This window comes from Eptatretus burgeri, chromosome 8 (genome assembly GCF_056783735.1).
Source record: "Eptatretus burgeri isolate ZD-2024b chromosome 8, Ebu_testis_v1, whole genome shotgun sequence".
In the NCBI taxonomy this organism is placed as follows: Eukaryota; Metazoa; Chordata; class Myxini; order Myxiniformes; family Myxinidae; genus Eptatretus; species Eptatretus burgeri.
This window is the reverse complement of record NC_140968.1, coordinates 106,610,376-106,628,951: the sequence shown is the minus strand read 5'-3', so window position 1 is coordinate 106,628,951 and position 18,576 is coordinate 106,610,376. Positions and strand designations below refer to the sequence as shown.

At 44.1% G+C, this 18,576-nt stretch overlaps 1 protein-coding gene across 1 annotated transcript in view; it reads right to left on the bottom strand.

Moving 5' to 3' along the window:
- LOC147022494 (major facilitator superfamily domain-containing protein 6-like) overlaps nucleotides 1-18,576 on the bottom strand; it is a 98,383-nt gene that overhangs the window by 26,414 nt on the left and 53,393 nt on the right. The window contains 2 exon segments of the mRNA XM_085893451.1: nucleotides 3,156-4,534; nucleotides 4,536-4,560. Coding sequence (XP_085749577.1) covers nucleotides 3,156-4,534; nucleotides 4,536-4,560 — 1,404 coding nt within the window.

Below are 18,576 nucleotides of genomic sequence, written 5' to 3'. Positions count from 1 at the left end.
CTGGGCCCCTGTAAATAACTAAGTTCGATTAGACTGTACTGGGCCCCTGTAAATAACCAAGTTAGATTAGACTGTATGGGGCCCTGTAAATAACGAAGTTAGATTAGACTGTACTGGGCCCATGTAAATAACGAAGTTAGATTAGACTGTACTGGGCCCATGTAAATAACTGTTAGATTAGACTGTACTGGGCCCCTGTAAATAACTAAGTTCGATTAGACTGTACTGGGCCCCTGTAAATAACCAAGTTAGATTAGACTGTATGGGGCCCTGTAAATAACCAAGTTAGATTAGACTGTACTGGGCCCATGTAAATAACGAAGTTAGATTAGACAGTACTGGGCCCATGTAAATAACAAAGTTAGATTAGACTGTACTGGGCCCCTGTAAATAACTAAGTTCGATTAGACTGTACTGGGCCCCTGTAAATAACCAAGTTAGATTAGACTGTATGGGGCCCTGTAAATAACCAAGTTAGATTAGACTGTACTGGGCCCATGTAAATAACGAAGTTAGATTAGACAGTACTGGGCCCATGTAAATAACTAAGTTAGATTAGACTGTCCTGGGCCCATGTAAATAACTCAGTTAGATTAGACTGTACTGGGCCCCTGTAAATAACTAAGTTAGATTAGACTGTACGGGGCCCATGTAAATAACTGTTGGATTAGACTGTACTGGGCCCCTGTAAATAACTAAGTTAGATTAGACTGTACTGGGCCCATGTAAATAACTAAGTTAGATTAGACAGTACTGGGCCCATGTAAATAACTAAGTAAGATTAGACTGTACTGGGACCATGTAAATAACAAAGTTAGATTAGACTGTACTGGGACCATGTAAATAACTAAGTTAGATTAGACTGTACTGGGCCCATGTAAATAACTAAGTTAGTTTAGACTGTATGGGGCCCGTGTAAATAACTAAGTTAGATTAGACTGTACTGGGCCCATGTAAATAACGAAGTTAGATTAGACAGTACTGGGCCCATGTAAATAACTAAGTTAGATTAGACTGTCCTGGGCCCATGTAAATAACTCAGTTAGATTAGACTGTACTGGGCCCCTGTAAATAACTAAGTTAGATTAGACTGTACGGGGCCCATGTAAATAACTGTTGGATTAGACTGTACTGGGCCCCTGTAAATAACTAAGTTAGATTAGACTGTACTGGGCCCATGTAAATAACTAAGTTAGATTAGACAGTACTGGGCCCATGTAAATAACTAAGTAAGATTAGACTGTACTGGGACCATGTAAATAACAAAGTTAGATTAGACTGTACTGGGACCATGTAAATAACTAAGTTAGATTAGACTGTACTGGGCCCATGTAAATAACGAAGTTAGATTAGACAGTACTGGGCCCATGTAAATAACAAAGTTAGATTAGACTGTACTGGGCCCCTGTAAATAACTAAGTTCGATTAGACTGTACTGGGCCCCTGTAAATAACCAAGTTAGATTAGACTGTATGGGGCCCTGTAAATAACCAAGTTAGATTAGACTGTACTGGGCCCATGTAAATAACGAAGTTAGATTAGACAGTACTGGGCCCATGTAAATAACTAAGTTAGATTAGACTGTCCTGGGCCCATGTAAATAACTCAGTTAGATTAGACTGTACTGGGCCCCTGTAAATAACTAAGTTAGATTAGACTGTACGGGGCCCATGTAAATAACTGTTGGATTAGACTGTACTGGGCCCCTGTAAATAACTAAGTTAGATTAGACTGTACTGGGCCCATGTAAATAACTAAGTTAGATTAGACAGTACTGGGCCCATGTAAATAACTAAGTAAGATTAGACTGTACTGGGACCATGTAAATAACAAAGTTAGATTAGACTGTACTGGGACCATGTAAATAACTAAGTTAGATTAGACTGTACTGGGCCCATGTAAATAACTAAGTTAGTTTAGACTGTATGGGGCCCGTGTAAATAACTAAGTTAGATTAGACTGTACGGGCCTGTATAAATAACTAAGATAGAGTAAACCGTCTGGGGCCCGTGTAAATAACTAAGTTAGATTAGACTGTACTGGGCCCGTGTAAATAACTAAGTTAGATTAGACTGTACGGGCCTGTATAAATAACTAAGATAGATTAGACCATATGGGGCCCGTGTAAATAACTAAGTTAAATTTGATCATACTGGGCCCGTGTAAATAACTAAGTTACATTTGATCATACTGGGCCCGTGTAAATAACTAAGTTAGATTAGACTGTACTGGGCCCGTGTAAATAAGCAAGTTAGATTCGACCATACTGTTCCCGTGTAAATAACTAAGATAGATTAGACCGTATGGGGCCCATGTAAATAACCAAGTTCGATTAGTCTGTACTGGGCCCGTGTAAATAACCAAGTTAGATTAGACTGTACTGGGCCCATGTAAATAACTAAGTTAGTTTAGACTGTATGGGGCCCGTGTAAATAACCAAGTTAGATTAGTCTGTACTGGGCCCGTGTAAATAACTAAGAGAGATTAGACTGTACTGGGACTGTGTAAGTAACTAAGATAGATTAGACCGTATGGGGCCCGTGTAAATAACCAAGTTAGATTAGTCTGTACTGGGCCCGTGTAATTAACCAAGTTAGATTAGACCGTATGGGGCCCGTGTAAATAACCAAGTTAGATTAGACCGTATGGGGCCCGTGTAAATCACTAAGATAGATTAGATCATACTGAGCCCGTGTAAATAACTAAGTTACATTTGATCATACTGGGCCCGTGTAAATAACCAAGTTACATTTGATCGTACTGGGCCCGTGTAAATAACTAAGTTAGATTGGACCATTCTGGGCCCATGTAAATAACTAACTTAGAATAAACTGTGTTGTGACAAAGTAACAATCAAAGTTACGCGATGAAGTTACTCTCTGAACCAATCTGCTTAGTCGGCTATAAATGATGATCGCAATGCTTTTGAACGTCCGTAGTTTGAGTGTGTGGCATTTGGTACTGTGTGCAGCTTGCGGATGAATATTCAGATTATCTGCCTGAAGGTAGTTTACATAATATTGACTTCAGCCTACATTAACTTGAATTTGTTTGAAGGAAACTCTGACAGCATGTAACACATTATCTCATTTAAACACACACATTTAATTACTTCTGAATTCCCCTTTGAGGGAAATGAGTTTTTATAAACTTACTTGATACAACCCAGCAGGTTAAAGAGGTGAGAGCTGAAAAAGAAAGTGGCCACCTCGGACAAATGTAACAGCAATGAGCAGACACCAAAGAGCGCTGGGGTCCCGTTGAGATCCCCCAAGTGCCAGTAAAGAAAGGTAAACAGGAAGCCGTAGCAGCAACCCGTGAACCAGGTGATGTAGAGCACTGAGCCGTAGCGTATGGAGCAGAGTAACCCTACCAGCTGACCCAGATCTTGTTCCTTGTATTCACCCTTCACCTGCTCAGGTTCAACACCCTGGTGCCTTTCACCCATCATGTCAGTCACATGACAATGTTCTGTGAAGTTGAACTGTGTGGCCACGATGAAAGCTATTCCAGTCATAATGGCAAAGGCAACAAAACTCACGTGATAGTTGCTGGGATCGGCGATCTTACATGGCAGTTCCACGTGGCTTCCACCACTTTGGCCTATTGTTGTGAAGTCGATCATAAATGAGACCGTGAACATGAGGGTAGCCCACCCCAATGAACCCCACATGCGCTGCTGCCCATAACTTTTTTTACTCTCACCCAAATACATCAAGGTGACAGCATCAGCGATCGTCAGTGCTGGAGTTCCAAGGAACTCGCTGAAGATGACCAAGAGCAATATGAGGAGGAAGAGTGATGTGATGGCATCATTGCTGAAAGTAACCTGAAAAGGCTTTGGTGGAGGTATGGACGTCCTAACGCCATTTTTAATCCCTGTTTGGGGAATTATCCCATCAGTGTGTTCCTGAGCCAAATTGTCTCTGACCTTTCGGTGTAGTTGATTTTTGGAGTCCGTTTTGAAAAATTCAGATTGCTCCGTAATTTTGTGAAAGGCGAATCTTCTTCTTCTGTCGTTTAAAGATTGCTGCTCTGGATTGGTAACGATATTTTCAGGTTTCGTCTGGTTGACCCCTGGTAATAAGCATGTTCCAGGCACAGGGGGCAGGAAGCCAATAGCCAGGTTGAAGGCCATCCAGCAGAGGAGTCCTGATAGGAGGAGCAGCTTCCCCCGACGGCTGTAGTCGGCCACTAGACCCCAAAGGGGTGCACTGCAGAACTCGATGAAGTAGCGAATGCCCATGAGGATTCCGCTATGAAATGGTGTCATAGCAAGCTGCTTGTAATAAACAGGTAGGAGTGGAAAGAAGGATCCATAAGCCCCAAAATAAAAAAAATAATACAACTTCGAGATTGTGAGGTCATCGCAGCCAAAGTTGATGCACCGTCGTTCAAAACAACCTGCTTCATCATCAGGTTGAGAGTTCACCGCTGTGGGTTCAATGGATGGAGAGGTGTCACTCCTCTTTTGCTTGGTATTCTCTGGCAGGATGGGTGCTTTGTCATTCTCCATGTTGGGCAGACGATGTTTGCAAACTCCTCGTCTTCACTTCATTCCTGATTTTGAAAAACAAGTCAAAAAAATAAAAAAAAGATCAGCCATGATATGAGAGCAGGTGTTCAATTTATTCTTTCAATTGAAAGTTTGTAATTTTCCATAAGGGCTGATCCACTGGTGAGGCTTGTGAATATATGGCAACTCCCCACCTCAAAAAAAAACAACAACTGAATTTTCCCTCCCCACCACCCCACATTTCATATTGCTACAGCCTACCCCCTCCTCCCCACCACCCCACATTTCATATTGCTACGGCCTACCCCCTCCTCCCCACCACCCCCCATTTCATATTGCTACAGCCTACCCCCTCCTCCCGACCACCCCACATTTCATATTACTACAGCCTACCCCCTCCTCCCGACCACCCCACATTTCATATTGCTACAGCCTACCCCCTCCTCCCCACCACCCCACATTTCATATTGCTACAGCCTACCCCCTCCTCCCCACCACCCCACATTTCATATTGTTGCGAATTCGCGCCCGCCGGCGTGCGAACGGCCACGTAACTCGAATCGCGGCACGTCACCCACCGGACGGACAATTCTGTCATGACCTTCTCAAACTAACGCCGGGAGCTAGTCACGGGTGGGCCTTTCGGCCTCACCACGATCGTGCCAATCGGCCCCCGCGTGGGATAGGGTTGTTCGCCAAATTCGACCTACCTAAGTACCCACGCGGAGGGTAGACCGGGCGATCGCACCTCGCCGCAGGTCGACTCCGGACACGGGCCACTGAGGCGACCCATTCTGTACTATCGGGATAACCGAGCGGTGTTATCGTCGGCCTCGACGGTTCCGATTAATTATCGGGCGTATTAAGCCCACTACCAACCTTTTCCGTGAAGCAAGATGGAGATTCAATAGAGGAAAAGACGAAGCGAGGCGGGAAAAAACAGATCAACATAATGCACATTTATTCCACGGCACACGGAGAGCAAACATATACAATTACAACAGTTAAGCACCAAAAGCAGATGCTACAAAAGAAACACAACAATGCAGATCTACTACCGACTACGCGAGCACACGACAACACTTACACAGTTTTACTATATAGACGGCGCCAACAACACATTTACTCAAAAGCAAAAGAAAAGGGCCACCCTCAAAGACAAGGGGACAGACGGGGCCTGTGGGCCGCGAGACCGGGTGGATCCTACCCGTGTCTTGTGATGAGCCGCAAATGTGGCTCCTTCGTGGGTTTCGGTGGCACTGCTTGGAGTGGGGTGGGAACGGGGCCCCCCTTTTCGCACTATCTCAGCGCGGGGGGGAAAAGGGGGGAATTGTTGATGCTCTGGGGAAAGAGGATAGCTGGCTTGCTTGGGTCCCATGACGAGCGACTCCACTGCGAGCTCGTCGCCGACCGCCGTCTTCCTTGCCTCGGACCCGAGCTATCCGGTCCCCTCCGCAATTCTCCTCAGCCAACTGCAGCAAATCACCTCGACCGCGCTCCAGGCTCCAGGCTTCCTCTCTCTGCAGCTCCCCGACAGACTCTGAACTCTGACAGACTGACTCTCCTCCAGACCCGACTTGACTCTTCTCAAACTCGCCTTGACCCTTCTCCAACTCGCCTTGACTCTTCTCCAACTGACTGCCTCAAACTGACTAAATTCGCCCCGCGCTCGGCGCTTTATAGTCTGGCAGGAGAACCCATTTGCAAATTTCTGGATCAGAACGAGCTCGGGGGTGGAGCCACGCTCGCCCATTGGACCGAGAAAAAGGGGCGTGAGTCTCCCCTGATCCTCTAATTTGCATATCCCGATTCTACTCCGACGCGCCTGGAGGCGGGGCCAAACCGCCCCGCGCTTGCTGATTGGACAGATCAGAAGTGGGCGTGTATCATTGCTGATCCGACTTCTCCTCGGAAAGGCCGCAATTTGCACCCGCGGCTCGGCGCGCGTCCCGCACGAGGCCAGGACAGCCTGACGCTCGGTGCCCACAAGCGGTGCGGGAATGGCCGCAGAAGGAGAGGCGAAGGTGGTGGAGGGTTTAAAGTGGTGGTCCATGACCATGGCGACGTTTGGAATGGCGGTGATGCGATGTTTGCGGGAGCGAGTTGTAAAGGTAAAGGTCGTGGCTGTTGGCGTTGTTGTTGTTGTGAAGCGGCGTTGCGGTTGGTGGTTGTTGTGTGATGGCGGTTGAGATGTGGTTGGTTCAAAATAAAGATAGAACAGAAAAACGGCTATCTCAAGGGTCACAGCCCGAATGAATCACATTTTTTCCCTCTAAACAACGGGTTTGGGGGCTAACTACACATGTACTTACAGAGATATCTCACCTACGGGACCTGAATGGTGGTTTGCGAATTTCCTCAACCGTAACAATATTGCTACAGCCTACCCCCTCCTCCCCACCACCCCACATTTCATATTGCTACAGCCTACCCCCTCCTCCCCACCACCCCACATTTCATATTGCTGCAGCCTACTCCCTCCTCCCCACCACCCCACATTTCATATTGCTACAGCCTACCCCCTCCTCCCCACTACCCCACATTTCATATTGCTACAGCCTACCCCCTCCTCCCCACCACCCCACATTTCATATTGCTACATCCTACCCCCTCCTACCCACCACCCCATATTTCATATTGCTACAGCCTACCCCCTCCTCCCCACCACTCCATATTTCATATTGCTGCAGCCTACCCCCTCCTCCCCACCACTCCATATTTCATATTGCTGCAGCCTACTCCCTCCTCCCCTGCCTCCACACACAACTTTCTTTACAAAAGTCAAGAATCCACACAACCACAAGTTCCATGAACAGGATTGTCTGAAACCAAACTGTTTCAATACCAAGGAAACACCTACAGCAAATACAAACACATTGTTTCCATAACAAAACATGCATAACCAGAAGAGGTTCCAAAATCAGATTCCTTTCCCTTCATCTTAAACTTCGTCCGTTAGAGGCACTCTAACACTCCAGATCCTGATGAATGTTTAAAATTTCCAAAAGTGTGCCGAGTGAAAATTTTTCCTTTGTTTGCCAACATGACAAACTGCACTGAGATGCTCACACCTGTTTGTGATGATACCGGCACCTGTTTGTCGTGATGCCTGCACCTGTTTGTCATCTGTCTCTTATTTCGACTTCTCTGGCCAAACCTCTGGGTCAATCTGGCTGAAATTTGGGAGCAATGGTTGGCTCTCGACGGGTAATTGGGATTACAAAGCTCGTTCCTGTCACGTGCCTTTAAGTAGGTCAAAATGGCGCACTTAGTACATTCCTTCCAAAATCATGTTCTCCAGACCCACCAATCAGAATGCTCGCAAATTTGGGTTATGACATTACCCCAGGGCAGGGATGTTAAATTTCAGAGCTCATGCTGATCACATGACCGGAAGTGTGTCAAAATGACCGACATGCTTAATTTTTGGGAGAATCGCATAAATTCCTTCCAAAATCTTCTTCTCCAGACCCACCAATCAGAATGCTCCCAAATTTGGGTTACGACATTAGGATAGGGCCGAGATAAGCTACAGATCCAGTGGTACTCTTCTCTTTTTTTTCCCTTCCTTCTTTCTTTCATTCTTTCCAACAATTACAATAGCACACCATTCCTTCATTTCTCAATCAATGCTCTTCAAATTTGGCACACAAATATCTTGGTCGAATACCCCCATTTTCATTTTTATTTTTTCGAGTTAGGCCCACTAAACATGTGCTGGTGTACAAACCATGTTACCAATCCCTTACATTTGAGTGTATATGGATGAGTTTGATACAGAGGTGCTTTCATGAAACCCCGCAAGGGACTAGGGGTTGGGGGGGGGACATTTCAGATTAGATTTATTTTTGGGTTATCCAGGGGTCAAAGGTCAAAATTGATACAAAGATACAAAGGGGTCAAAGATACAAAGGGAGGTATCAAGAGTCCACGGATTTGAACTCTCAGCTCGAACGAGCCATGTGGCAAGATGGCGGCGCCGTACTCTTCTTTCTCAAGGCACTGCGTGTGCACGTTCTCCTCAGTTCGAAGAAGAAGAGGGACCTCTCGTTCCACCACCACCGCACAACAATAATACAGCCTCTTACATCTCCCGACACAGATATAATGTCCATTTTACCAAACAACCTAACTATACATGCATTTAATGGGGGAACTGAGCTAATCCTATATTTAGTAGTCCAATAAGGGCCATTTCCGTAAAAAAAAAATATTTTTTTTTGAATAAAGCTCACTTGGCTGTTCCTGGATGGGTTTAAGAGTAAAGAAGTCGCAGCTGTAATGCCAATCCTATCCAGGTTCCACCTGATGACCATCTTTGATTTTTGCTTGTTCAGGTAACTTCTGATGACTCCAATGCAGGACTGTATATATTTGGTCTTCCATTTGATGTTATTGAATTTGCTTTAATCCCATTCTAAATTAAATTCAATAATAATAATAAAAACAATGCCATGGGTCAGGGTCAGGTGTCTGATCAAAACAGGGTTGCATCAAAGCAGAACGTCTTGGTACCTGCTCATCACTGCCAGCAGCTATAACGTGGCAGTTCTAGTTATGTCTCATTAATTATGTAACACACCAGCACACAAATGCCACACAAAAGTTCTGGTGAGGGTCTGCAATCTCTGTGCTTTCGAGTTTAATTTGTTATCAAACTTAGCCATTCATCTATTTGTTATTAAACCATAAAGTAATCCATTCATTCATTTTGGTAACAGATCATAAAGTTAGCCATTCATCCATTTTGGTAACAAATCATAAACTTAGCCATTCATTCATTTTAGTAACAAATCATAAACCTAGCCATTCATCCATTTTGGTAACAAATCATAAACTTAGCCATTCAACCATTTGGTAACAAACCATGAACTTAGCCATTCATTATCAAACCATGAACTTAGCCATTCAACCATTTGGTAACAAACCATAAACTTAGCCATTCATCCATTCATTATCAAACCATGAACTTAGCCATTCAACCATTTGGAAACAAACCATAAACTTAGCCATTCATGCATTTGGTAACAAACCATAAACTTAGCCATTCAACCATTCATGATCAAACCATGAACTTAGTCATTCATCCATTTATCAAACTATAAACTTAGCCATTCATCCAGTTGGGAACAAACCATAAACTTTGCCATTCAACCAGATGGTAACAAACCATAAACTTTGCCATTCATCCATTTGGTAACAAACCATATACTTAGCCATTCAAGAATTTGGTAACAAACCATAAACTTTGCCATTCAACCATATGGTAACAAACCATGAACTTCGCAATTCATCCATTTGGGAACAAACCATAAACTTCACCATTCAACCGTAGGGTAAGAAATCATTAACTTCGCCATTCATCCATTTGGTAACAAACCATAAACTTAGCCATTCATCCATATATCAAACTATAAACTTAGCCATTCATCCATTTGGGAACAAACCATAAACTTAGCCATTCAACCATATTGGAACAAACCATAAACTTAGTCATTCATCCATTTATCAAACTATAAACTTAGCCATTCATCCATTTGGGAACAAACCATAAACGTTGCCATTCAACCATATGGTAACAAACCATAAACTTTGCCATTCATCCATTTGGTAACAAACCATAAACTTAGCCATTCAACAATTTGGTAACAAACCATAAACTTTGCCATTCAACCATATGGTAACAAACCATGAACTTCGCCATTCATCCATTTGGTAACAAACCATAAACTTAGCCATTCAACAATTTGGTAACAAACCATAAACCTCGCCATTCAACCATATGGTAACAAACCATGAACTTAGCCATTCATCCATTTGGGAACAAACCATAAACTTAGCCATTCATCCATTTGTTATCAAACCATAAAGTTATCCATTCATTCATTTTGGTAACAGAAAATAAAGTTAGCCATTCATCCATTTTGGTAACAAATCATAAACTTAGCCATTCAGCCATTTGGTAACAAACCATAAACTTTGCCATTCAACCATTTATCAAACCATGAACTTAGCCATTTATCCATTCATTATTATCAAACCATGAACTTAGCCATTCAACCATTTATCAAACCATGAACTTAGCCATTTATCCATTCATTATTATCAAACCATGAACTTAGCCATTCAACCATTTGGAAACAAACCACAAACTTAGCCATTCAACCATTTGGAAACAAACCATGAACTTAGCCATTCAACCATTTGGAAACAAACCACAAACTTAGCCATTCATCCATTTGGTAACAAACCATAAACTTAGCCATTCAACCATTCATGATCAAACCATGAACTTAGCTATTCATCCATTTGGTAACAAATCATAAACTTCGCCATTCATCAATTTGGTAACAAACCATAAACCTCGCCATTCAACCATTTGGTAGCAAACCATAAACCTCGCCATTCAACAATTTGGTAACAAACCATAAACCTCGCCATTCAACCATATGGTAACAAACCATGAACTTAGCCATTCATCCATTTGGGAACAAACCATAAACTTAGCCATTCATCCATTTGTTATCAAACCATAAAGTTATCCATTCATTCATTTTGGTAACAGAAAATAAAGTTAGCCATTCATCCATTTTGGTAACAAATCATAAACTTAGCCATTCAGCCATTTGGTAACAAACCATAAACTTTGCCATTCAACCATTTATCAAACCATGAACTTAGCCATTTATCCATTCATTATTATCAAACCATGAACTTAGCCATTTATCCATTCATTATTATCAAACCATGAACTTAGCCATTCAACCATTTGGAAACAAACCACAAACTTAGCCATTCAACCATTTGGAAACAAACCATGAACTTAGCCATTCAACCATTTGGAAACAAACCACAAACTTAGCCATTCATCCATTTGGTAACAAACCATAAACTTAGCCATTCAACCATTCATGATCAAACCATGAACTTAGCTATTCATCCATTTGGTAACAAATCATAAACTTCGCCATTCATCAATTTGGTAACAAACCATAAACCTCGCCATTCAACCATTTGGTAGCAAACCATAAACTTCGCCATTCAACCATATGGTAACAAACCATAAACTTAGCCATTCAACCATTTGGAAACAAACCATAAACTTAGCCATTCATGCATTTGGTAACAAACCATAAACTTAGCCATTCAACCATTTGGAAACAAACCATAAACTTAGCCATTCATGCATTTGGTAACAAACCATAAACTTCGCCATTCAACCATTTGGAAACAAACCATAAACTTTAGCCATTCAACCATTTGGAAACAAACCATAAACTTAGCCATTCATCCATTTGGTAACAAACCATAAACTTCGCCATTCACCCATATGGTAACAAACCATAAACTTCGCCATTCAACCATTTATCAAACCATAAAGTTTATTCTCTTTTCTTCCACTCTCGCGAGGATTGAGATTTCGAGAATACCTGAGTTGCCAGGTGTTGGCACAAATAGCGCACCTTTCATCGATTCGACATTCTGTCACAATGATGTGGAATACAATGGACAGGTGAAGCCGTGAGAACCACCGAAGTTGTGAACTCCGGAGAAACACCTTAGTCTGACTCGATCCTTGTTTCGGGTGACTTTATGGTTCGTTTTGTTTATTTCGCAAACATTGAAAACCAATTTACCATTCCAGGTGAGTTTCCGCTCCGACTCCGTTTATCCAGGGTTAACGAACCGTAATCCCATCAGGTTCATCAATACATCCATCGGAAGTGAAATCGATTATTGTCACGTGTCCATTGGATGATGTACTTGTGAATAACAAGACCACAGTGTAAATGACCGGGTTGTTTTCGGCTCTCAGAAGGCATACACGCTTTGATTCCCGTTTACGCGTCGTGGTGCTGTTTAACTACTCGAGTTTAACTAACCAGGTGACCCACGGCCTCAGAACAAGCGGTAAGGTCATCCCCACCTGCTGCTGGAAGAAGTCTTGTCCGCTCCAAGCGCCGATCTCTTGTCGTTGACGTGGAGACCGAACCCTCCAGCAGGCTCACAGTGATGGACACACCCAGTCACACCCTCTCCAAGGAACCAACAATACCAGCTCGACGGGTGCGAACACCGAGGGACGTTCACTTCGGTACAAATAAAATCACTGAAGTTGTTGCGTGACCCGAAGGTCGTGTTCCCACGACGTTCTCCCGACGTTCCCACGACGTTCACCCGACGTTCGGTCAAACGGTCTCTGCACGAAACGATCAAATTGATTTGTTTCCCGAGTCCAGCAGCAGCACCGATAGTCATTGGATCGACCGATCAAATTGATTTGTTTCCCGAGTCCTGCAGCAGCACCGATAGTCATTGGATCGACCTGTTGTGGTGGAATTGTCGATTTGGAATCGTTGTTTCGATGGAATGATAGGACTGGTCCGGCACGACTGACAAACCAGAAAGAGCAATCACACCTTGAACACCTTCACCAGGACCTCTTCTGTGCGGGGGATAAATGGAAGGATTTTTTTTTTGTTTGTTTACGATGTCGAGGCTCGTATAACAGCTAACACACAGAACATACAACAAAGGGAGCAGGAGACGAGAGACGTGGGAGAGGAGGGAAGGACAAAACAGTTGGGAGCAGAGACATTAAGAGATCTGTGGAAGGGAGAGGAATGGGGTGGGGAAAACACGAGGAATACAAGATGGACATTACAAGGACTGTCAGGAAGGAAAGCAGGGAATTTGAAGGAGGTGGGCTTGGGTGGATTAATGGGGGTAAAAAAGATCAAGGTTTTGGATGGGGGACGATCAGTGGTGATGGTGAACACCTGTTTTGAAGACCTGGAGGGAAGAGTGGGATTGAAGACAGAATGGGAGGTTGTTCCAAAGGTGGGAAAAAAGAGGAATGAAAGAAAGAAGGTGAGCAGTGATTCTTGATTTTGGGAGTTTTACCAAAAGGGGGTTGCCGTTGGGCCTTGAGCGCAACTGCGGAAATATGGAGGGGACAGATCTCAGACAGAGCGAGGCCAGGAAGGAGACAGTAGAAGACATACAGACCTCCGAAATGCCTGCAGTGAGAGGCTCAAAGACTCAGCTTCATCACGGGAGATACCAATGATCCTAAATACCTTGGTTTCCACAGCGTTAGGCTAGAGAAAGGTGGGAGGCAGGAGCACCAGCCCAGAGGGGAGAGCAGTACTCCATCAGGCTGTGGACGAAAACTTTACATGTGGTCAGGAACTCCGGTGTTCCAAGGAACTATTACGTGCCCGTACGTGCATGGCCGTACGTGCAAAAAAAAAAACTTTCAAACCGCATGCCAGAAACAACCACACAGGCCGTTCCTTTGCTCTGGCGTGCCTGTATGTGCATGGCCATACGTGCAAACCAAAAAAAAAACTTTCAAACAACCACACAGGCCATTCCTTCGTTCTCGTAAACGACGACTGGATTGGGGCATTGTGTTCATCTATAAATGCGCATAAGAAATCGAAAAATTATTAGAATACAGTCAGTCATCACTATCCGGAAGTGGTGCATGCACCTATGTAATGTTCACATGCATTCCACGAATCATCGCTTGCAATGAAAGTAACAACTGCTGTGATACTTACACACAGAGTTAATTAAAATCGAAATTAAAATCAAGTTTACCTCCCTGTCTTTGCTTGCCATGACATTTGCTGCCATTGACCATTGCCACTCCTACGCCACTGGAACTAAATGGCGCCCTTTCCCCATTGGCCACGCCTACGCAGCAACGTGTCTTGTCATTGGTTTGGTAAATAAATGGCCGCAGCAACGTGTCTTGTCATTGGTTTGGTAAACAAATGGCCGCAGCAACGTGTCCTGTCATTGGTTTGGTAAATAAATGGCCATAACTTGGGAAGCACTTGTCCGATTAATATCAAACCTTGAAAAGGCACATCCTCAGGGCCCCAGCAATATAGCTGGAAAGTTTCAATTAGATCAGACCAGTGGTTGTTGAGAAACAGCGGTCTCTCTCACACACACACACACACACACACACACACACACACACACACACACACACACACACACACACACACACACACACACACACACACACACACACACACACACACACACACTGCTGGAATTATAGATAGATGAAAAGGACGTACGAAATGAAAGGTCATTCATTGCAAATGAAAGGTCGAAATGGTCTAAAGTGCAAAGGTCTAAAGGTTGAAATGGTTTGAAGTTTCTGGTTCAGCATTTGCTGCACGTGAACATTGGATCAGCAGTTCAGGGTTTGCTGCACATGGACGTTGTATCGACAATTCATCAAAGCTAAGATTCCCGGACCAGATACATTACTGTGTTTTCCTGTTTTACTAGCAGATACAAACGCTCCTTCACTGGCAGGGATGTTAAGGAGGAGGGAGAAAGATGGAGGGAGGGAGAAGAGGGAGGGATGGGAGAGAGAGGAGGTAGGTGAGAGAGAGAGAGATTTGGCGAGGGGAGGCAGAGAGGATGGAGGGAAGGGAGAGGAGAGGACGGAGGTAGGGAGTGCAGGGTGAAGAAAGGGAAGCTCGGAAGAGGGTGAAGAGCAAGGATGTGGGGTGAGGTGGAGAAAGCGACGCCCGACCAAACATTGTTATATGGTGGGTAGGAGGCGTGAAAGTGTGTGTGTGTGTGTGTGTGTGGGTGTGTGTGTGTGTGTGTGTGTGTGTGTGTGTGTGTGTGTGTGTGTGTGTGTGTGTGTGTGTGTGTGTGTGTGTGTGTGAGAGAGAGAGAGAGAGAGAGAGAGAGAGAGAGAGAGAGAGAGAGAGAGAGAGAGAGAGAGAGAGAGAGAGAGAGAGAGACAGAGAGACAGACAGACAGACAGACAGAGACAGAGAGACAATGATGGGGGGGGGGGAGGAAAAAAGAGAGAGAGTGGAGAGAGAAACATGAGTGATGGAGGTGGGGTTAGCAAAGAGAATGATATGTTATGCTTCATGACCGAACACGAGAAAAAGCTAGAAGGTATGCATGGAATACGTACCCCGCGCAGTTTTGAAACGGACTTGGTGCGAGCCAACTTGTTTTTTAAGGTTTTTGTTTTTTTCTTTTGATCCAATATGGCTACCAGACCACAAGACTGATGACATCATCTTTATCAAACCATAGTTCCCATTGGTAGTTGATCAATTCATTAAATTTTGCATTGATCGGTTAAGCGGTTTCCCCGACGAAGATTTTCAAAGATTTTCCCTTTGATCCAATATGGCTGCCAGACCACGAGACACATGATGGTCATTTTAATGAAAATTCTGTTAAAAATGTCGTCAATCAGATGAAAATTGAGGATTTCAGAAATGTTGACCTTTTGGCTTATGTTGACCTCAAAAATAATTGGTGGTTGAATTCAGTGAGGTGATCTGAAAATTCTGTTCAAATTTCAAGTCAATTGGATGAAAATTGAGCATTTTCGAAATCTGGCCGATGTTGACCTCAAAAGAGTGACCGCTATATCACATGGTCATATTGTTGTGGTGCCGGGTCTCAGTGGCAAGCACGACCGCTAGGGGGAACAGTAGAGTCGGCTCCACCGAACACACCAGAATTTAGGTCGTAACCCTCGGATAAGTCCGGAAGACACAGTCCCTTACAGGACCATGAATAGCCAATAATTTGACCACGTGGGGTAGGGTCAATTGCCTAATTTCAATATACCTAAATACCCACGCAGTCTAACTACCAGGGAACCACACCCTCGGCCGACTGTCTGATCCGAGCCGCAGGTAGCGACTCGGATCCGGCGTAACCGAGCGGAGTAACCAGATCCACGCCGGACCAAATGAACAATTTACCCTCGCTATTTCTCAATACACAGCGTGCCAAGCCAATGAAAGAAACACAGAAACAAGCTGGAACATTTAACAAAAGGGATTTATTTATAATGGGGGAAAGGGAAGCACACAAAGAGCAGAGTTATCCAAATAAGAAATGTCATGTACAATGAGCAAAAGGAAGCACTTACACAATTCTACTTGAAGACGGGCCCACACACAGACACACACCCCCAAAAAGAAATGATGGCCGCGGCCTTTATTGATACCCTCAGCTCGGAGGGAAGGTGAGCTGGAGGTAAGGTTGCTAGCTTGGACCTTCCCGCCTCGTGCAGCCCTTGACGATCCGGCTCGGCGGGACTCGAACCCGCAACACGATGCCGCTCCAAGCACCAGGTACCGCGCTCTCCAACCGGCCACGCACCAATCAACTACGACCAAGGAGAAGATCAGAGACGACGATGACCCAGGACCAGACGAACCAGCCAGCACCAAGACCGGCAATCCCCAAGACGACCAACTTCCCCAGCCTGGCGTTCCTTTATATCTTTCTTGTCCAGGGTGAGAAAATTGGCATCTGAGGCGGTCTCCACCCTCATTGGCCGGGGTGTCATGGGAAAGTCACCCTCTGTGCGTGATCTCCACCCTCATTGGCCGGGGTGTCGTGGGAAAGTCGCCCTCTGTGGTAATCTCACCCTCATTGGCCAGGGTGTAATGGGAAAGTCACCCTCTGTGCGTGATCTCCACCCTCATTGGCTGGGGTGTCATGGGAAAGTCGCCCTCTGTGCTTGATTGGACATCTGTGCCTCTGTGCGATGAAAATCTCCACCCATGTACATGGTCGAACGCACGTGGGCAATGGCGTCGGTGTGCGAAGTTTAGTGAAGGAGATTTGTTGTAAAAGAAACTTCGCAGCGCACACATGTAATTCGCGTTAGACACAGGTAGGGGACCCTAACTATAAATACATACTTATCGAGATAACTAAACTTGGGGACTGCTGTCTGTCTGTGTGCACAAGGCTTCCAAATTCGTAACAATATAACATGTGGCAAAGTTTCAATTCCCTCTGCTGAATGGTTTCGATGAACGCTCTTTACAAAATGCGGACACGTACGACGTATGACGTATGACATACGTATGTACGATATACGTATGTTTCCAATCGCCTAACCCTGCATTTCACTTCACGAGCACAGGGTAAACACTCAGCAGCTGTACACACAACGACACAACAGAGTTTGTAAAGTGATCCGCTGGTACATCTGTGAAAACTTTGATATTCCAATGACAGAGAATTCTTAGGAACATGAACCAAAAGCAATCACTGAAAACATGGAAGTTCCGCCCAAGTAAGACCTAATGATCCCATCGATCGTGAACATCCAAAACAAAACATTGCGACCAGATATCATACTTAGGAACATAAATGGAGAAGGCATTGCTAATTGAGGTGTTAAAACCAATGATTTTGGATGAAACAACGCAGAAGTCAAGGAAATGGCCAAATACCAGGATTTCAAGAATCTATATATATTTTTTAAAACAACGAAAAGCACGGTGAGATGGTGAGGCCATGAGGCTGTGAAGCCGTCCATGATGACTATATGTCTATTAACCACGTCATGTTTGAACATTAATTCCCCAAGACACTTAAGACCCCTAAAGACCCAAATGACTTTCGGTTGACTTCCGGTTCTGGGTTTGGAGCGTCGAGAGGTCTCCTTCGGGGCTCTCTGATGACGATCTCAAAGTTAAGTTTCCGGTCGTTATCTGTCCCGTTTTAACTGCATATTTTCTCACCTGCATGTTACTGTGTGTTCCTAGTTCGGTTTTATTTCAAAAATCGTGCTGTTTTGTGAGATTTCGTCGAATTTGTCTTACCGTGTGCTCGAGCCTATCCTTGAGGCTTGAGGCCTACCGGTTCCCCTCCGTGTACGATCGTGTTTATTTGTTTTTTCTCCCCATTACCTTCAATTTCTATTTTCCCCACTTTCCTAACGTCCCCCATCCCTCCCAACTCATCACTCTATTTCTTATTTCTTATTTCTTATCTTAAAAAAAAATAAAAAAACGTGACCTTTCTCCGATTCTTCTTCTTCTTCATCATGTCCTCTTCTTCTTCCTCTTCTTCTCGATTTTTTCTACAACACTTCCATGACCTAATCTGTTGAAAACTCTCTCAAACAATAATAATAATAATAATAATAATAATAATAATAATAATAATAATAATAATAACAAAAACGATCTCTTAAAATGCTTCATCTTCCTCTTTCACACATGTGGTTCTCTTTACTGTATCATAAT